We start from the raw sequence: 20,131 nt of genomic DNA on the forward strand, positions 1-20,131 counted from the left end.
GACTTTTGCGAGCTTGTTTAAAGGCAAGAATATTGAAGTGAAATAAATTGCACCACACAATCTTGGAACCAGTCTATTTCTAGGATACTTGGCAGGAGCTTGTTGGAAATGCTCGAGTTGGGTGTTTCTGAATGCCTGCTACGCCTCGTTCACCGCCGAGTGGTTAATCAGTGGTGGCCGATCAGCTTTGTGTGATTATGTACAGGAGAAAGCACTGTTAGGATTATGCACAGCTATTAGCAACGTTTACACCAAGCCTTTTCTTATTTTTCTCTTCCTTTTTGCTTTTTTTTCCCCATAAAATGCTTCAGGCATATCGTCTACAACTGCACACACAAAGGTAATGCTTCAGAATCCAAAGCCCTAGGGAAGGAAACAATGTTTCAAGTGGTGTTCCATCCACCCTTGGACATTTCTGATTAAACCTGTTCTTCAGTTTTGGTTAAGATGTTAAATTTTTGGTAGAAAAATAAATTTCTGCGGGGTTACTGGTGGGGCAGGTATGTTGTCATGTACCAGGTTTGACTCGTTATTCATTTAAGAGTAATGATTTCCATTATATTTTGTGAAACAGCTGCAAATACTTTTTGAACAGTGCATGGGAAATAGCTCTGTCTTCAAGTTTTGGCCTAGGCCACCACAGGTCAGCATACTCGCTCACAAGTAGACTCGCTCATGATTTCTCCATACCGATTTTGCAGGTGTAGGGTGTGAGGGGATGCGCATAGGAACAGGAGTAAGTACGTGTTAACAGCGCCAGCAAGAGTGCGGGTTACCGTCGGCGAGTGTGACTGGACGGGGGCACGTATGCGAGTGAGTTTTGATGAGCACGAACGTAGGGATGGGAGTGAGTGCCGACGAGTGAGAGTACATAGCCCACGACAAGCTTGAGTGAGTACACAGCCTGCAGAAATATTGGTCAGTGAGCATCCGTTTACTCTGCCCACCTGTGTAGATTACATATTTGTGGATGCAGTAAAGGTCTACTGCTCTGAGTAGTCTACTGCTAAATGAGTGTTCTTTTGAATGCTGCATATCTGTTTTCCAGTCAGCATCCTTGCAGGAGAAACTTGTCCCAACTCCACGTGCACACACAATGGCTCCGTCATTCACATACCCTCTATCTGCAGTGGGAAAATGTCAGCTGCACTAGATTCTCTTGAATAGGCCATACAATGGGACATGTTAGAATGTTCAATTAGTTCTGTGTAACGTTCTGTGTGAAGTATAACAGGCATTATAGCAGAGAAGCATTGTCTCCATGAAAACTAAATTTAATGCAGAAGAGCAGAGTGGTCTTTCTTGGAGAGCAGTTTGTCTTGTCTTTTGTTGAGGTCAGACGATGTTATGCTTTACGGCAACTAAAGAAACCAGCAAGTTGGGGGGTTAGTAGGAAGTGGTATCTTGATGCGTCGTCATTACATTCATGCAAGCATCCTTGAGAAAATTATTTGTCATTACAGCTTGTTAACAAAAGCAGGGTATGATGCGTGTAAGTAAACCAATGCACCTACAATGTACAAAATCCACGGGAACGCTGTATTTGTATTACGAGTGGCTGGATATACTGGAAGCATTTCTCAAATGCTTATTTCTCTTAAAATTCAGCATAAACGTTGTGGTTATAACCATTTCCTGTCAACAAGACCTAAAAACTGGCACCACTGGCTTTGTTTTCGTTGAACTTTTTTTTAAGTACACATTGCAGAAACAGAGAAGTAAGTGTGTGTAGGTATTTATACGTAAATTGCTTATGTCTGTGTCAAGCTAAGTTTTGTGCTTGGACCAAGATACGTACCAAGAGACCGAATGTGGCTTCTGTCACAGTGCTTATGCTCGGTACTGCACGGTGCCATGCCCGTCGCCACGGCTAAAGAGGCCCTTGCACATCATTTTTCCAATGCTGGCCGCATACAGTTTGTATTGATCAAGCCGGAGACCCTTCACGCGATAGCGAGGCTGGAAGGCAGGAGGCGGGCCCATGGAGGGTGCTTACAATCGAATAAATACGGTACGCGGGTGGTGGGAACACTGCTGTCTGACCTACGTGCACTAACGAATGCAGGCTGCTCCAGCAAGCACGGTGCAAATCTAAAGAGGGTCCATCTCGAGGGTAAGCGTGCCATTGTGGAGCCGCTCTGGTGTGTGTGTGCGTGTGTGTGTTTGTCGGCTGCATGGTTTGTTGGTCCTTCGGTAATGAGTAGCCCAAGTTCAGGTTGAAGGACTGTGCAAGTGTTACAAGGGCAGATGCAGGTTGAGCTTGTGTTGCAAAGCATGCATCCCATTGTATTGGCTACAATTGTCGGTGCCTTATGCTTGAGAACCCTATTGCCGAAGCCTGTCGTAACTTGGTGGCTATTCAACGTCAACAGAAAGTCGCACCATGTAGGCCACAATCTGTCTGCGAGAAAGCATTACAAGGCAGTGGTAACAATGATGTCTCTTTCGGCTGGTGACTGTTTTTTCTGTTATTCTCTGCCTCTATGTGAACGCCTCCCGATATTCACTATGTCTCCTTGAAGAACCTGTGGCTCGAGCAGAAAACAGCCATGATTTTCAAATGGGGCTGCAGAGGAACCCCAGTGATGTGGCTCTGTCAGTGTCACTTGAAGTATTTCTGTTTAATTATCGAAATGTAAAAACAAAAAGAAATGCAAAGCACCAAAGCAAATAAAATAAGCACTTGCTTTTCTCTTTTTTTCTGCTGCACCCTTGAAAGTCTATTCTTGATCAATTGCTCTCGGGGATAGCAGAGAGAATTGTCATATAGCTACTACTGTCCGCTGCCTCCCCCACCTGCTAGCTTTGTGCATGATAGCTAAGCTGTCTTGGGGGAATGTGTGGCATGGCTTCAGCTTGCACATGCAAGGCTGGCAGATAGAATAGAGTGGTAACAGTGTGCTTTCACTTCTGCATGATGCATCGCTCAGCTGAACTCACTGGAGTGATGCTGTGAATGCACTGAAAAGGCAATGCAGCACAAAAAAAGCAGTTGCTAAAGAGTACAGCTCCTGCATACCAAGTGTGCACTAAGGTTCAGCTGTTGTATTGTGTTGTATGCTGCTGTTGCTGTGGTTTCATGCTTGTAGGCCATGCTGGTGCAAAGAGTGTTGCGAGTCTTACTTTCGTGTAGAAGGTTGGTCTGTTAAAATTGGGTAAATACGGTACACCGCTACATTGCTCACTTGTCAGTATCGTCATCCAAGGCCTAAGAGCCTGTTGGCTTTGACAAAAACTCTTATATATGGCACTGACTGGAACTTGGAGAAAAAAGTATATTGTCACAAAATTTATGTCAGCCGTGATTGCTTTTTGTATGCATAGAATTCCAAACTGCATCTGTAAGCAGAGTGATAATCACTAGCAGGCCGGTCATGTGCTTGCCCACCCAAGATAGAAAACCGGGCATCAAGCACAACTGAATGTTTTCACAGGGATGCCATGGGCCGTGAACGCTTCCAAGTTGCGAGCTGGCAGCCTTGCTTTTCCGTTTTGGTCGGGGCATTGCACTAGGTTGCCAGATTAAAATGACTGTCATGCTAGTCTGTGCATTTTCTAGTCCCTGTGGAATAGCTCTACTGCTTCATAAACAAAAGTCATGACTCAATATATGGCAACAAAAGATTGGCCCACATGCCCATTTCAAAAGTTATCAGTCTTTTTAGGTGCTCACCTGGTGCAGCTGCAATAGCTGTGGCTTTGATTATTTACGCAGTGATAGGGCTGAAGCTCTGGCAGTAGTGTTTTATGTAAGCCACCCTTCTTTTCAACCACTGATACTTTAAACGAGGAGGAATATAGCATACAAGTGGGTGTTGCAAATACAATTGCTTTTACTTCTCTCTGTTGCCATTCCTTTCTTTTTTTTATGGTTTGCCTCTTGTTAATTGGCCTCGGAGTTATAATGACTTTGCCCATTGTACACTAGGGGTATTGTGCTCCACTGTTTAGTGAAGCTGCACTTCTGTTGCCTTTACCAGGGTAGTAACCGCTGAAACGAGACACGTACGCTAGACACAAGAAGTACACAGGACGATTGCTGGACTTGCAAACAATCCCGCAAGTTTCCTTCCTGTCTTCAGCACTCTGGCTTCGGAATTCAGTCTACGAAGGCTCGTAGACCAAAGAGTGTGACAACCTCTTATACCGCTGCCGCACGGGCACTCGGAAGTCTTTTGAGCAAAAAGACTTCTCCCGAAAAAGAGTTTCGCCCGCAGACACACAACAGGGAGTGATCTCTTTTTCAGAAGCTATCTTTTCTGGAAGCAGAGTTCATCAATCTCTTTTACAGCTGAAAAGGAGTAGCTTCGAAACCAGTGGACGCTTGTAATTATCATATATTAAAGAAAATAAGCAAATGGATATTTTTCTTTCGCCCAGGCTCATCATAAGAAATTATTTTGTTTTGTTTTGCAGAAGGTGTAGTAAACCCTATAATGCTCATTCTCTTGTATGCTTTCGTACTCTCTACTTCTCTATTCTCGAACACTAGTGCCACACTTTCCATAGCTTGTCCAGAAGGAAACACTACAAAGAGATTGTCAGTGCCGCATGTCTGTTATGCAGCACCTTTTCATTCAAAAGTCTCAACTTGGTAAAAGACCACTTGCATAAACGAGTGTTTATGTGCTCGTGTGACGGAGGTATTGATGCAAGAAGCTGTCAGGCCGTTGTAGAAGGGTGTGCCACATCCCAAATTCAATGTGCTGGGAACAGGTGAGAAATTTGAGCAACATGTGTACTTCTCTCTTGCAGTTGGATCTTTTGTTCATATTTTGCCCTTAGTTCATCACGTACCAACTCATCCCAGCATGTAGCTTTGTCACGTATTCAAACTGGACGACTCCTTGAAACTTTGGGTCCCTGCTTTGCACAGATGTCACCTGGATGCCAGTGTCTAACCTCGTCCTCAGAGCAGAATGTTTGCCATGACATCTGTCAGTAGTTCCTCTTACTTTGGCCAAGGAATTGAGTTAATTGAAGGAAAAAGTTAAGTCCTGCTAACAAGGCCGTGCTAAAAGGTTGCAAGAGCCCAGCGGCTGTGGTTCGGGTGACCATAGTAGACTACCATATCTGTACGTGCATTTTATGAGCAATTGTCTATGCTTAATGTCTGAGCAGGTATGTGATAACTTAAGAAAAACTCATGCTGCACTAGATGGAACATCATGTGCAGGAATGGCAATATTGTAAAGAATGACTTTTTTTTTTTTTTTAAGCTCGTTTTCACTGCTTGTGTCTGATCAGTCGATCAGCCCTGTGAGAGGCAGAAGCCGCCAGTCTATACGTACAACGAAATTCCACACATTTACTTGCCCTAGCATATCGCAATTTACATCAAGAAAGGCAGCAACAGTTTAATGTTTAACACGGCCACCAATATATATGTAGATACTGTGATGGCCAGGCCTACAACAAAACCAGAACCATAACACCAAAAGCACTTGCATGTTTATGACAGTGCAACAAAAGAGAAAAATGTGCAGCTGAGCTGTCAAGTATTATAAAAAGAAAGTGGTTTCTTGGTAATATTCAATGGGGGTGGGGGGGGGGAAGCAAAAGTCAGGTTACTTGGAAGTCGGGACTGTTGTGCTAAATTTGGGACACTTGGTAACCCTAGACCACTTCTCTGCCAAATACAAAAAAAAGCCTACATTTCCTCTGGTTTTTTGGGGCTCTTTCGCACGTGATTGCAGTTTAGGTTTTGTACCTTATTCGGCGGCACCCATACAGTGGGCATGACAGCGATTCTTGGGGCCACCACGTGCCTTGCACGAGTCAAAATATGCCAGTCAAGTTTTCTTGTTTATTGACTACCAGGTAGCGCTTAAAAGAGGTTCTCTTCAATAAAAATGTCAGTTGAGTGTTTGTGCTCGTGTTGACTGCCTTGTCCTCTAGTCCACATGTTGCGCTCATGTCATCTATGCCTTCTTTTGTCACGTGTGTGTGTCTCGCAGTATGAACCTGTACTAATTTAAACAACTTTCTCTTATTCCGCTGCTTACTTTGCAAGCTCTGATTGGCTCTCAGAATTTTTTTACTTAAATTACTTAGTTAAATTTTGCCATAGTTTTGTTACAGCCACCTGTTTCGTACAGTCTGACTCGGTGTAGCATCATCGGTTGACTAAGGTTGGTGCGAAAACTTTAGTGTTCGTGAATAGATTCTCAGGCTAATTTCAGGTTCACTTGTAGCAGTGTGCTATCTAGGGAAGTTATTTTTTTCCCCTGAAGAGATCAATGAGTACAATATGGTATGGTTGGCAAGTGCAACATAGCACTAAACAAACCTCCTTGACAGTGGCAACACAGGGGACAGGAAAAAGCAAACCATGGCACAAAGCTGGTGTAAGTTTTGAAATAGGTTTGCCCATCTAGTCCAGTGTCAAGATCAGCTCAAAAAAATAACTTTACGATGAATTTGGCAATTAAGTGGTAAAAGAACACTTTCAAGTGTGTGAAGTCGATCGTGTCAACAAAAAAACCTAAATATCCACCAGAAATTCTGTTCGAATGTTTATGGTGTGCACCTTTTTGAATGTTTCTGTTCGTGCAAGCAGATATAGTGCAGAAGTATAACTGAAGAGGGCGCTTGTGGAAAACTTAAAGAATTGGCTTGCATGTCAGTTTTGGAAGCATACTTGCTCTTTTTTTATCATTTAGTCCTCCTAAGAGCGTAATTGCATCATCATCATCACCATGCATGTTCATATCTCCTTAAGCCTTCTGTCTGCATGTTCAGAAGCATGACAATTAGCGCTTGAGACACCTATTAGTCAGAAAAAATAGTTAGCAGGCTTAATTTGGTTGCTTCTTATGGTAAATAAGTACAAAGATAAAAGCTCATTGCTTGGCTTTGTTATGGCAATCCTGTATGTCTTGTCAGATAAGTGGCTGGGACCATAAGTAACTTGCAGATATCTCGTATTGCACGGCTTAAATGGAACATGCTGCAGTTTTAGTATTCCTGCCCATTACCCACTAATTGTTGAGGTACCGAGAACTGTTGGGCCCGAGTAGAGATCTTGGGGCTTAGCACTGAATATTTTACCAGTTTGATTTTGGCACTGGTACCTCTTCTATCTAAAAATCAAGTTGTCTTTCTCCACCTTGTTTATAATTTTGGGCGTTGCCCTGAAAGAGCTGGCTTACTTATATTGAACAGCATCTTTAATCCCTTAACTGCCGATGACGAGCTACCTCATTGCGAACTTTCCGCAATTTTTGCACATGTGTGTATTTCCAATTTCTTGTAATGTTTACAAATAAATAATACACAGTGACTTTTGCTATTTGTTTCAGCAAGACCAGTAAAAATGTAATAGGCATTCCTGGTATCACATTTTTTAAGAGAAAGTTTGGCATGGAATATGCAGGTCTAACAAAATCCATAGTTTAAAGTTTTTTTGTTGAAGTAGCTAAGGTGTTAATATAGCTTATCTGGTGCAGGATTTGTTCTCGCTTTTATTAAAACCAAATGGCAACACGTATGTGAAGGCAAGGTGCACAGGCACTTCTGGGCCTTAATTCAGCAAATTCAAGCAGTTCAAATGGAGTACCTAAAAACTCTACCTACTGAAACAAATCTCTTAACTTGCTGCACAAACTTTGTTGCCACCTTGAAGCTTCCTGTAAACATTAGGGGTCTATATCTTTGATGTGTCTATGTACCTTCAACTTTTAGTTAACCCATCTGCGTTCTGTTCCAGTTGCTACCCTTTAGAGGAGACTGCCCAAGACAAAAAGCGGCAGGAAGATTTTGATGTTGGTTGTTGCGACGGTGTGCAGGTTCATGATAGAGTGCGACCGGTGCAAGGACTGGTTTCACGGGACGTGCGTGGGCGTGACGCGACAGCAGGGACGGCTGCTCGAGAAGGAGAACAAGGAGTGGGTCTGCCCCAAGTGCTCCAAGGGTGAGTTGGGATGGTCGCCACTGCTGCTATCTTGCCTGCAGAGTGGGTCCAGGGAACAAGATCGTAAACAGCCCCATGAAGCAGGTGGGAGTATTGCTGGCAGATCCGATTCTGCAAAGTTGGATACACTTCATTTGCACCAGCGCATGCATGCCCGCTTAAACACACGTGCACGGATGAACACTCTTTCTCGTCCAAACACACAAATGTACACGTGCACGCACACAGAACTCTTTGGTGGTGCTCAGTACACACGGCAGCAACATGTTGGAGACGGCAGGTGTCCGCAGGTAGCTCACAAGCGCCATTACTGCACGCATGCACAAAAGAAGCGAGGCAGCAACTGGACGCACGTGGTATGCTATGAGTGAGTGAGTGAGTGAAACAACTTTATTTGGTGAGAAGCAACTGCACACGTGCAAGCAGGGAGCAAAATTCACTGCTGTGCCCGTCACCTTTGCACAATTGAGCAGGGCATGTATACAATGTGCTGCTGGAAATAGAAGTTAAGTGGGGTGTGGTTTCCATTAAAAGGCTCAACATCAGACTGGTTCATTCCTTATCACTCATAGCATACCTTATTACGTCTGTAGTGACACTATACCGTCAAGGCATCCAAATTATGGGGCATGTTCAAAAATATCTGTTGACTTTGTTGTCTTCTTATAGATTGAAATTCAATGTCGTTTAATGCACCACTGAAACATGATCGGACATAGTTGTGAATCGGCTGGTTGATTTGCCATGAAACTTTAAAAAAAAAGTGGTTTTGCTGTTTTAAATTCTGATCACTTCAATGAAAGTGGAGCACTCTGATGCCTACATGCCCAGGCAAGACTTTCCTTGGGGTAAGCACTGGTAAGCACTACTGATCTCAGCTCCTTTCTTTGGTAAAATGCAGGTGAGAACCGTGCGACTATGGCTGTTGCAACCAAGAAGGAACTGCACCGGCAGTCGTCGTCAGAGGACAAGGCCCACCACACCAAGAGTCCCCACCCAAAAGCAGGCCACCCCAAGCCCCCCAACCAGCCCACCCATCAGCCCACCCATCAGCCCACCCATCAGCCCACCCATCAGCCGAAGCCTGCTGAGGAACATGGAACACCTGCGGCCCCAGCCATCAAGCCCGTGAGTTGGCAGAAGGATCTTAGCACTGGCATTGATGACATGAATAGAGAGAATGGAATGCTCTAATCTTGATCACTTGTGTGCTCAGCCATGCCAAAAGAATAGGTGGATAGCTCCTAAATAAGCGCTAAATGATAATCTTATAAGAGTGTCTGGGCTGCTTAGTATGTGGCCTTGTGGATGCATTGCATCAAGATTGTATTGTTTACAGGGGTGTGCGAATACTCGAATATTACCCAGTCAAATAGTGCACGTTCCAGTAATTCGATTCGCGGATCGAATATCTGCTATGCATGCCACAGGTCGCATGCACTACGGAGCCCATCACGCTCAGTGCAGCACAAGCGAGTGTTCGTCTTTTTTTGGTGCAATAAAAGCAGTGAGGATGCTGCAGATGGGCCATACCAGCTGACATGATGGTGGGCTTTGTCACTGCAAGCACTCTACGTCAGCCAGATGCCAGATCGCACGCACGGCGCTCAAACGCTGCAGCTTTCAGAATGGCTCTGCGTCGGCCATGGCCGCGTCTGTCGGCACTGGATTCTTCTGGATTGGCAGGACCGATCGAAATGATAACACAACGTGGGCGAAGGAAATGGCAACAATAGCAACATGTATTTCGTAAGGTGCGAAAGCATGTGCGAACAGGCCGATTAGCCGTCGATAGGCACATGGATCGTGTTGAATAAGCTGCGACGAAAGTTGCACCGCTTCAACAGCCGTTAATCCAGCTCGCGCGCACTGTCTCGGGACCAATCACTGATGAGCCACCTGTACAAACATATATTAGCAGCAAGCATTCTGTGACAGGACAACTTGCGGCCTAAAACCACAACGGCCGCACTGCCTAGGCTATTAGGCGTAATTGTGGCATTGCTTCATCGGGGGTCGGCGACCAAAGTTACAGTTCGGGGCCAAATCGACGCACATCTATTCACAACAGCTGTGTGACACTCAGAAAGCCGACAAACCACTTTGCAAATGAAAGCAACAGCATGGAATGGCAACAATGCTGTACGTTGACAGACAACGATCTAATTTTGTTGCTTCGAGCAGCCCCTCACAAGACTAGCTTTGTATTTACACGATGGTCACGAAACCGTCATGACTGGTTGTATGCTGTTGCGCTAATAGCGGATGAACAAGGAGGAGGGAGAAACGACCGTCGCGAACTTGCCGTGGCCCTCCAGATTTCAGGTTCTTTTACGGGTGGCAGATAAGAGCGAACCTGGCAATGAAACAGCACAGACGGCACCTGCTCTTTCATCAGCACCAGCAACATGTGGAATACTGATCAAGTCACATGATGCATGGTCCTTTCGTATGTTGTGCAGGCATTAACCTTACAGTAACCCACCTGCCACAAAATTGGGATAGCCCTTCTGTATTTAGGAGAAAAAGTAGAAAGCTAAACTTTCTGTGCAACAAATAAAAGGTTGCTGCAGAACGCAGATACAGTGTTATACTGAGAACCTCACTGGTATTCAGTACAACGGGGCGTCACTAATTCGTTAGTTTCAGATGCAAAAAAGAAAAATGCTCTTGACTCTATTCAACAGAAATTCTATTGATTACAAAAATATTTTTGAGACCTTCACATAGAACTCAGCTGTAATCAGTGTTGGCATACTAGCTTGGTGTTACCTTTAGTAAAAGTAGACCATACTGTATATTTTGATCTATGTACGCAGGTTACTTATAGCTTGCTAGATTCTTATGCAATGCTCGGAGGCTCCCGAGAGCATGTGCAGCGCCATATTTTCTTGCCCAGAATTTGTAAGCATTAAATTTTATGAAAATTTTTCTAATGTTCAGCATTTGGCTTTTCTTTCTTCACTCGATTAGATATTTGATCCCAAATCTACTTATTGGGTGTTCGCACACCCCTAATTCTTTATACTACCATATTTTCGCTTACCTTACAGTAGACCCTTGTTATCGCCTACACCACTGCCATTACTGTACAGTGATGATTATACGGTGTTCACCACTGATGCTGCTTCTGAGCTGTTGCTGTCCTTGTAATGCAGGCCGCACCTGCGCCCAAGCCAGTGGTACGTGAATGCCTGGTGTGCAAGCGCAAGGCCGAGTGCATTGGCCTGTACTGTGGCCGCGACTGCATCGCGAAGTATGTGCACGATGCCAGTCAGACCATCAAGGTGAGTGGGCAGTGCTGCTCGTGTCTCCTCCTGTGTCGACCCCTGCGTTCTGTCTCGTGGGTGGCGGGGGCAGTAAACGGGCAGGTGTGAAAATTCTGTGCCAATCGCGTCATTCTGACACTCAAGCAAATTGCGCCAAAAGCAGAGAAATGACCAAAATTTCACCATGCTACGCCAGATCAGCAGCTTTGGTTTAGCATAAGGTCGCCGGCGTGGTGCAGGCCGTTGTGCCGTTTGTCTCGGATCACGTGCAAAAGTAACTTTCGTATCTGGCCGCCAGGGGGCTCGAACACACGTGCCCAATTAGCCTCCTGAATAAAACTAAAGGCAGCGACATTCCTTCAGCTTGGGGCCTGAGCCACAAGCGAGGGCAGGCGAAGACATCTGTCGCTTGTCCATGCCTCCCCGAGACACATGAGGTCTATTCTATTCAGCCAAGTTTCTCTGCACCTTCTGCACCTATTCACGATGCACTGCACCTAGACCCTCGATTCCCCGAGGTCCAGCAGTGCACCCTGCACCCCCGTGCTCGAATGAACGGGGTGCAAGGCAAGGTGCCGCGTGGTGCACTGCACCCTTGAACCTTGCAGCGAGTGGGTGCAGCCCGGCACCCCCTGCACTTTTTCGTTTGAGGTGCCGTGCACCTTTTTCTGAATCGAACAAACCTATGGCTGTGCAGGCGCTGGTTCAGCAGAAATGTGTGCGAACATACTTTTGTTTTCTTTTTGTTTAGACTCTTGTCAGCACCATCGCAGCTGCTCTTGGTCACAGTGTGCAACCCCACAGTGGCGGTGATCGCAAATCCTGATATTGCGTCAATCTCATTGCTGCATAGTGTGATTGCCACGATCAATAATTGCAAACTGAAAGGGTGAGAGGCGAAGGAAGGTGCATGCATCAAGGAGTCAAGAAAACGGACCGGCCAAGGGATGAGCTCCCTTTAGCCCATTCAGGGGAATTGGGTACATCTAGTCACTCGGTGGTGAACTCCAGGTGTGTAGGTGCTCCTAGTGAGTCCGGTGAGTGGCTGAGCGAAGTCAGTCACGTGTAGAATCTTGATTTGAATTACTTGTACTATTCTTTCTGTTTGTGTGAGTTAGCGCATTCCAAGTGGCTGAGCGAAGTCAGTCACGTGTAGAATCTTGATTTGAATTACTTGTACTATTCTTTCTGTTCGTGTGAGTTAGCGCATTCCATTTTTGGAATGCGCTAACTGGATTCTATTTTTAACTGCATTCCATTTTTGGAATGGCGCGTGCGAAGTTTGACTTCATTTCGGCATTTACGCGTGTTTTGTGGGCCGCAGTGGCCGGTTCTTTTTTTTCTTTTTTGGTACTTTGCGGTTGAACTAGGTGCTGATAATTACAGAACAGGTAGTTTATGAGACATACAACCCAAAAATATGGTTTTTCAAAAATCAACTTTTTGCAATTTTTCGGTTTTCAAGGGCCGCGTCCCCCCTTAAAGAGACACTAAAGGCACATACTAAGTTGACGTGGATTATTTAAACGCCTTTCCAGAAACCTCGTAACGCTTGTTTCGTGCGAAGAAAAGACTTAGTTTTCAAGAAAGTTGTATCTGAAGGGTCTGAATACCTTTTTCGAAATTCAAATCTCCCCCCAACCGGAGAATACCCAACCGGGGGAGTGGTGACGTTGCATACACCATCAACGCCCTTTGCTGCCGTCGGTGTGTAAAACTGCGCCCGACAGACGGCGGCACCAAGCCAAGACAGAGTGGCGGATTCATCGCTGCAGCTGCTTTTTGGTCGAGTGGCGTAGACCGTTTGGGCATTCGGCGACATCACATGGAAGTTGAATTCTCTGCTACTTGCAGTTTGAGCGAGTTTCATGAGCCAGCAAAACAAAACCACCGCAGCAGTACGCGATCAGAAAAGTAATGAAATGCGAAAGCGTGGGCAGCGCAGAGTCGAGTGAAAACTAAACCTTTCGATCGCCCACATCATTGTCAACAGTTATTTCAATTAGTACTTTTTTCTAAACATTAAATGAAACTGGACAGGTAGCATTTTATTTCATCTTATAATACCATACGAGGGTGTTTTTTGCAACGAGTACTTGAGCACTAGTATCAGAATTTAACTGAGGAGTGCTTTCGTCATCAGGCAACTGCTTGAATGTCCCAGGGGAGTCTCTAATCATGTCGTGCATTTAGCTCGATTTCTCATTTATTAAGCCTCTCTTCGCGATAATATTGACGCCTTAGAGATTCTCAAGCACTAATTTATCACATTAGCGTGACTTAGTATTTTTTTTTAGTGTCCCTTTAACACAAAACTAACATCAAGGATGCCTTTAGGCTGCACTTCAACACTTCTTTAATGCTCCAGAATACAAGGTCTTGTTATTGTTACACCACTTAATTATAATATGGCTCTAAATTAAAATTTGCATGATCCAGACTGCTTCAATAATGATATGTATATACAGTTGAATCCCGCTATAACGAAATTCACGGTGCACGAAAAAAAATTCGTTCTCGCGGAACTTCGTTATCGCAAAAATTTGACGTGAAACGCAGAAAGAATTGCCCAAGCAGCAGCAAAGGCGTTTAATGCCAAAAATCTGTAAGCTTGGTTTGCTTACGCTTCACGGCGAGCAACGCCGTCACGCGATTTTCGCACTCGGTCAGCAAACCCATTGCAACATCGTCGTCTCGGACAGCAACGAAATTCCTGATGACATCAAAAGCGTCCATCACCTGTACGGCGGTTGCCGCAGCCGGCGCTTCCTGTACGTCGTCGTCTTCTTCATCGGAAGAGTCCTTATCATTCCGGGCAGCTTTTATGATCTGCTCATCACTCACATCTTCGTGAACAACACAAGCGTCAGCGCCGATGTATTCGTCGAGCTCGAGATTAGGCGGCACGGTTCCTATTTCTCCCAGCGTTTTCCAGGCGGCCGCGATCCCCGGAGCCGGTGACGCCTCTTCGTCGTCGTCTGTAACGCCTGGTGTTAGGCCAGCAGAGTGTACGGGTCGACCTTCGGCAAATCCTGCGTGCCTGAAACAGTTCACAATTACTGAGCGCCCCAGTGTGCTCCAGGCAGCAGACATAATCTGCAGTGCCACGTACAAGTCCACCTTCGTGTCTCGGCCGGTTTCAGTGTTAAAAAGCAGCCGCTGAATTAACCTCCCGCGGTAAGCGCGCTTCAGGCTAAGAATCACGCCCTGATCGAGAGGCTGTAAGACAGACGTGCAATTGGGAGGGAAAAACCTCAGCTCCGTGTTAGTGAGCTTGACTTCGTCGGAGTGATGCGCTGAACAATTGTCCAAAAGCAAGCAAACTTTACGGCCCTGCCGCTTCATGTCGCGGTCGAATGCTATCATCCACTCGGTGAAAATAGCGCGGGTCATCCATGACTTGTTGTTCGCCTTGTACTGCACAGGTAGGCTACGAGTTCCCTTAAAACAGCGCGGCTTGGCACTTTTGCCTATGACTAACGGCGGACGCTTGTCCGAGCCATCCATGTTTGTGCAAAGCAGCACTGTGATGCGTTTTTTGCTGTGTTTGCCGCCGTGACAGCGCTGCCCCTTGAAGTCGAGCGTCCTAGCCGGCAACATCTCGTAGAATAGCCCGGTCTCGTCGGCGTTGTAAATGTCTGCAGGCGCGAAGTTGCTTAAAATTCCGGCCATGTTACTCGCCTTCCAAGCAGCTGCTCCGTCCACGTCTGCTGACATTGACTCGCCGCACAACACTTTTCCAACGATGTTATGGCGGGCCTTGAAACGGTTTAGCCAGCCAATGCTGGCTTTAAAATCATCAATGCCAAGTAGGCATGCATAGTTCAAGGCTTTCTGCTGGACGATGCTTCCGGACAGGGGGACGTTGCTGGCTCGTGCTTCCACAAACCACGCATGCACTGCTTTGTCCAACTCTTCATGGAGGGGCCGCGTCACCTTTTTGTGCTTCGAGGATGTGCCTGAAGCAAGTGCCATTCTCACGCTGCCCTTATTGCCTAGAATCGTTGACAGCGAACTTGCAGGAATTCCGAAGTCTTCAGCAATTGCCGCTTTCTTCCTTCCGCTTTCTGCTTGGGCGATTATTTGAGCTTTTTGCTCAAGGGAAAGAGTTTTGCGTTTTTTCACTTGCGTTGCCATCGTGTCCTGCGGATGAAAACTCGTCGTTGTCGAAGAGAAAGGCAGCGAGTGAACAACGCGACCACGACACAAAGTCAAAATGGCGGAACTGCAATCACGTGATTTCATGCTTAATGTGGCTTTGGATTTGACTTGGACTTCTCGCCAATAAAACTAGTTTCGGTTTCGATTTTGAACGCGAAAATTTCGTTGAAGCGGAAACGCTCTGCAAAAATGGTTCGTTGTGCAGAGAAATTTAGGCCATTAATTCTTATAGGATACTCGCGGGGAATAAAAAATTATTCGTTGTCGCGGAAATTTCGTTGTGGCGGGATTCAACTGTACTACAGACTGCTCCAAAATAAAGATTTGTCTGCCTCAATTTGCTCCAGAAAGAAATTTTATCTGCTTCAAAAATTACAACAGTGTGACTGGGTATTCCCACCCCCTGAACGTGGAAAAAAAACTTGCAGGCGGCCAAGCTCGATGGCGAGCGGCGACTTATGTTTACGGAGCGCAGCTCCGGCAAGCTGGTTGCTGGCGTCCAGACGCCCACGCCGGAGAACCTCACCAACTGGCTGGTGCGCAATCCGACGTTTGAGCTGGCTGTTGCACGCACACCGGGGCGTCCGCACTCAACCAAGCAGCCGTCTTCCAAGCCAGCGCAAGCCAAGCAGCCACACGCCAAGCCGGCGAAGCAGCCAGCAGCCACTCCGGCACAGTCGGCTGTGCCCTCGGGAGCGAATGCCACGGCGGCGGCACCTGCACCTAGTGGCACAACGACCAACAGCGCACCAGCCGAAAGCACGGGCAGCGCAGAAGCTGCAACAGGTGAATGCAGAACATGTATCGTCGAAATTTGTGCGTGCACGCGTTGTGAGAAACGGGCAGTCTTGGGGCACAGAAGTTTGATCAGAGTACGATGGAATCTCATTGATACGTTCTTTGTGGGAACCAGAAAATAAAATGTATCATCAGAAAATCATATTATACAAACAAGCTCCTAAAGGTAAGAAAATAGGTGTACTCGGTGACAAGCTCAATAGCAAAGGATCAAGTGGCTTCGAGTGTACTGCTCCTCATAACACGTTATGCAGAGCTGCATAACTCGATGCCAGACGAACCGCAGCCAGCACTCTTTTATTGAGCAACGTTGAAATAGTTCGTCAGTTTGTGCTGAACTTTCTTCTTTTTATTGCCCATAAAATGTTCTCCCTGAAGCTAAGAAAAGAAGCCACCATTTCCGCACTCAACTGAGCAGCGGTGCGCCACATGCATTTTTCCGCCAGTGTGGCTGAAGCCTAACACATTGTTCGCAGGTCGCTGGAATGTTATTTAAGCTAGTACACTGGAATGTAAAGCTATGTGTTTTAGAAATACTAGTAAAAGCCCGCTTCTGCAGTCATATTATCCCATCTCAGGCAAGAACACAATGGCACTAGCCAAATGAAAATGCTCCTATGGGAAGTTGGCCGGGAAAAGAAAAAAAAAATATGTTAACCCGAAAAATGTATCATGCAGAATCGCACCAACGAGATTCTACTGTACATTGTCTCCCAGGTTGCAAACAATGTTAGCAGAAGGTACTTTACTGACACGATAAGTTCTTCAGTGGAATATGCTGCAGCTGCATGGCAGTGTATCGGTTTGTGTTGCTGTGCGGGCCACACTTTCCCCTCTCTCTTAACTCATCGGAGCAGCATTTTTCTGCAGAGATGTACAAAATGCTTCAAGGCCCCGTGCAAGTTAATGAATAAATAACTCGCTGCACTGTGAATACTCACTTGAAGCATGACACAAACAATTTATTGCTTTGAGTTAAAGAACTGCAGCAGCATAGCTTGCTCCTTATTGCTCCTTACTGCCTGCCTAACCGCGGCCTCCTCTACATTATCCAAATGGTCCACGAGCGCCAGACCAGTGCCTTCTATAGCACCACAGTAGCAGCATACAGCGGCCAAGGCGGCCACAGCCTCACTCAAATCAAGAGCAAGGCAACGTCAGTTCTTGCAGGATCGTGTTTGGCAGCCACTTTGTCACGCCGCTTCCCTAGTAAGCTCGGCGACGATCTCTGCGTCCGTCAACTTGGCTGCGGTTCCAGTGGTGTCGCCATGACTGCCAAAGTCCCGCAGCATGCCAAAAGCATCGGCAATGATCGGCTTCTCTCCATTCTCGCTGCGCTGAATAACGTCCAGTTTCGTGGCAGATGTCAGTGATATTTACTTCTTCACGCCTTTGGCCACCGCAACACCGCACACACCATGGATTACACGGAACACACCACGATAACCACGACTGGCCTGCCTAGCAGCACCCCTGAGGAGCAGTCAGTGAATCAAATGCGCTGCACTGTCAAACGAGCCAAGCTGCGCCCTTGAGCACCGCTACATTCAAATAGCGCTTCTGGCGTGATAGATGGGAGAGTGTAGCCTAGTGTAGCTGTCGGAAACACTTACCGTGGCACTGCCATTTTCAAAGGTCGTTGCGGGTACGCCTGCAGCCTTTCACCAGGGCACACACAGTGAACTAATACTGATACACGAGTCTACTGCGCCAACGCCGGAGGGGTGGAAGTAAAACCAAGAGGCATGCTCGATGCTGTTTATGCATAAGGCGTTGCGACAAAGCCGATCCGGGCCCGTGCAAGGTGTGCAGCACAAATGCGAGTGTGGCGATGGTGTGTGGCACACAGTCTCGGGTGAGGCGGCTTGCGTTTCAAAGATTTTGTATTATTTTTTTCTTTCGGCGCACACACCCAATTGTTATAACTGATAACACAGCGTGGAAGCATTGTAGTAAGCGGTGCACTGAGTGCACATTGTTATATTTGGTATAATGCTTAAACCGATATTATTATATATGGGCTCTACTGTACATCCTTTTTACCTGATTCCTTATTAACCTTGGCATTGCTTTTGTGCGCTGCTACATGTATGCAGAGGTGAAGAAACCGGAGGCAGCCCAGCCGTCCCCCGAACCAGTCCGCCTGAATGTTCGCAAGGTGCTAAGAGACGCACTGCTCAACAGGCAAGTACTGGGCATTCTCATTGCGCGAAGCAACCATTTCTTTCTCCCTGTCCCCTGAATCGAAACGGTAGCAACTTTCTAACACCCAACCGACTGCTCGTGCTTGTGTTCATAGCTTCCCATGTCGCCGGAATGCTCAACTTTTTCTGGCAGGCGCCTGAAAGTAGCACACAGAAGGCCCAGGTGGGGTATGAAGAAACTCTTGAGTTGTCAATGAATTCATTCTTGCCGGACATGGGTTTAGGCAGTTTGATAGAGCAACTGCTCCAGAGAGGCAGCCACACAATGTTTGGCGCCCGTACCAAAAAGAACGTGCTTCAACTGTAGAGCTTCCTTTTCGAAGAATCGGTTTGGGTTTCCTTTGATGCTGCACACACTTTTCTCAACAAAACTTTCTCCACCTTGCGGATTTGTGCAACGCTGTGCAGATGGGGTGGGGGGGGATGGGGGTCATTTTCATATACAAATTGCATTCAAAACCTCAGACGCGGAAGGGTAAACCTTCTTTATAGTACTGGGGCCATTTTGCAGCTTGGCCGTCATAGATTTCTGTGCCTCATTCAGGTGCAAGGAGGCCTCGGACCTGTCGTTGTCGGTGGACGAGGTGCGTCGCATGGCGCTGCGCATTGAGGAGGAGCTGTTCAAGGTGTTCCGGGACACAGGCACGCGCTACAAGTCCAAGTACCGCAGCCTGGTGTTCAACATCAAGGACAGCCGCAATCAGGGCCTCTTCCGCAAGATCCTCCGGGGCAAGATTGCGCCCGACCGACTGGTGCGCATGACTCCCGAGGAGCTCGCCTCCAAGGAGTTGGCCCGCTGGCGGGAACAGGAGAACAAGCACGTGCGTGTGCCTCCTCCTCCTCCTCCTCCTCCGTGTCTGCTTCGCATCAGCTTCTCTTCTTTCCTCCCCCCCCACCCCAACAGTAGCTGGTTGTTCGTTGGGGCATTCTCTTTCATTGCTGCGTACCGTTGACGGGGCCCGAGTGCAAGAGTTTAAATAGACCCTGCAGCGCACCCTCTGAGCACGACAAGTAAACCTGATTAGTTGCTAGATAATACAGTTGCCTTTTTTGATCAGACCCATTAGGGACTAGGAAAATTTATGTACCGTATATACTCATGTAATGGCCGCACCCACGTAAAAGCCACATCCAGAATTTTGGAAGAAAAAAGAAAAACCCAAAAAAATATTTAAAAATTATCCGTCTATAAGCTGCACCCTTGATTTTTGTGAAAGTTGGCAGCGCTATTTGTTGTGTGATGCGAAAATTCCAAAGCTTTTTTTGTTTTTGTTTTTGTTTTTTCTTGAAATTGATGGCAAAATAAAGCAGCCACCAATTCTTTAAGTATATGGCATGAACAAAATAGCAAATCAGGGCCTTGCATAGAACAGCCTAGAAGACCATATGCTGCGACTCGCATGAGCTTTAAGCTTATGAGCCTATCTTTGTGCATTATTATAAATACATGACGACGCAGTGCTCACGTCATATTATGAAAGGATTGGGCGGCTATGCGTATTTAACTTGTTTACCGGATGAAAAGCTTTAACAGATAAGATGTACAACGAAGCCAAGGACAGCTTGAGGGAATGGACTCTTTATAGAAATGCAGAACTAACCGTGAATTAGAGCGAAATCTGCATCTTTCTTTGTCTTCTTATATACTAATAATAATATAATAATAAGATGTGACAGCAAGTTGAAGAAGAGTGCTTTCATCTTAGTGTAATACATATTGAATGCAACGTTCCACAAAGTACATACTTTCTTCTTTGCATCAGAGCAATGAGTTACTTCTCCAAATC

The 20,131-nt window shown here is 46.3% G+C and overlaps 1 protein-coding gene across 3 annotated transcripts in view; it reads left to right on the top strand.

Moving 5' to 3' along the window:
* Nucleotides 1-20,131, top strand: part of pps (protein partner of snf) — a 145,966-nt gene that overhangs the window by 81,124 nt on the left and 44,711 nt on the right. For 2 of the 3 annotated variants that reach the window (XM_075690710.1, XM_075690709.1), the window contains exons 10-16: nucleotides 2,066-2,113; nucleotides 7,788-7,912; nucleotides 8,814-9,040; nucleotides 11,071-11,199; nucleotides 15,771-16,128; nucleotides 18,237-18,324; nucleotides 18,889-19,165. In XM_075690710.1, the coding sequence (XP_075546825.1) occupies nucleotides 2,066-2,113; nucleotides 7,788-7,912; nucleotides 8,814-9,040; nucleotides 11,071-11,199; nucleotides 15,771-16,128; nucleotides 18,237-18,324; nucleotides 18,889-19,165 (1,252 nt within the window). The remainder of the gene's footprint in view (nucleotides 1-2,065; nucleotides 2,114-7,787; nucleotides 7,913-8,813; nucleotides 9,041-11,070; nucleotides 11,200-15,770; nucleotides 16,129-18,236; nucleotides 18,325-18,888; nucleotides 19,166-20,131) is intronic. The other variant, XM_075690711.1, reaches the window with a different exon arrangement.

This window comes from Dermacentor variabilis, chromosome 4 (genome assembly GCF_050947875.1).
Source record: "Dermacentor variabilis isolate Ectoservices chromosome 4, ASM5094787v1, whole genome shotgun sequence".
NCBI classification, from domain to species: Eukaryota; Metazoa; Arthropoda; class Arachnida; order Ixodida; family Ixodidae; genus Dermacentor; species Dermacentor variabilis.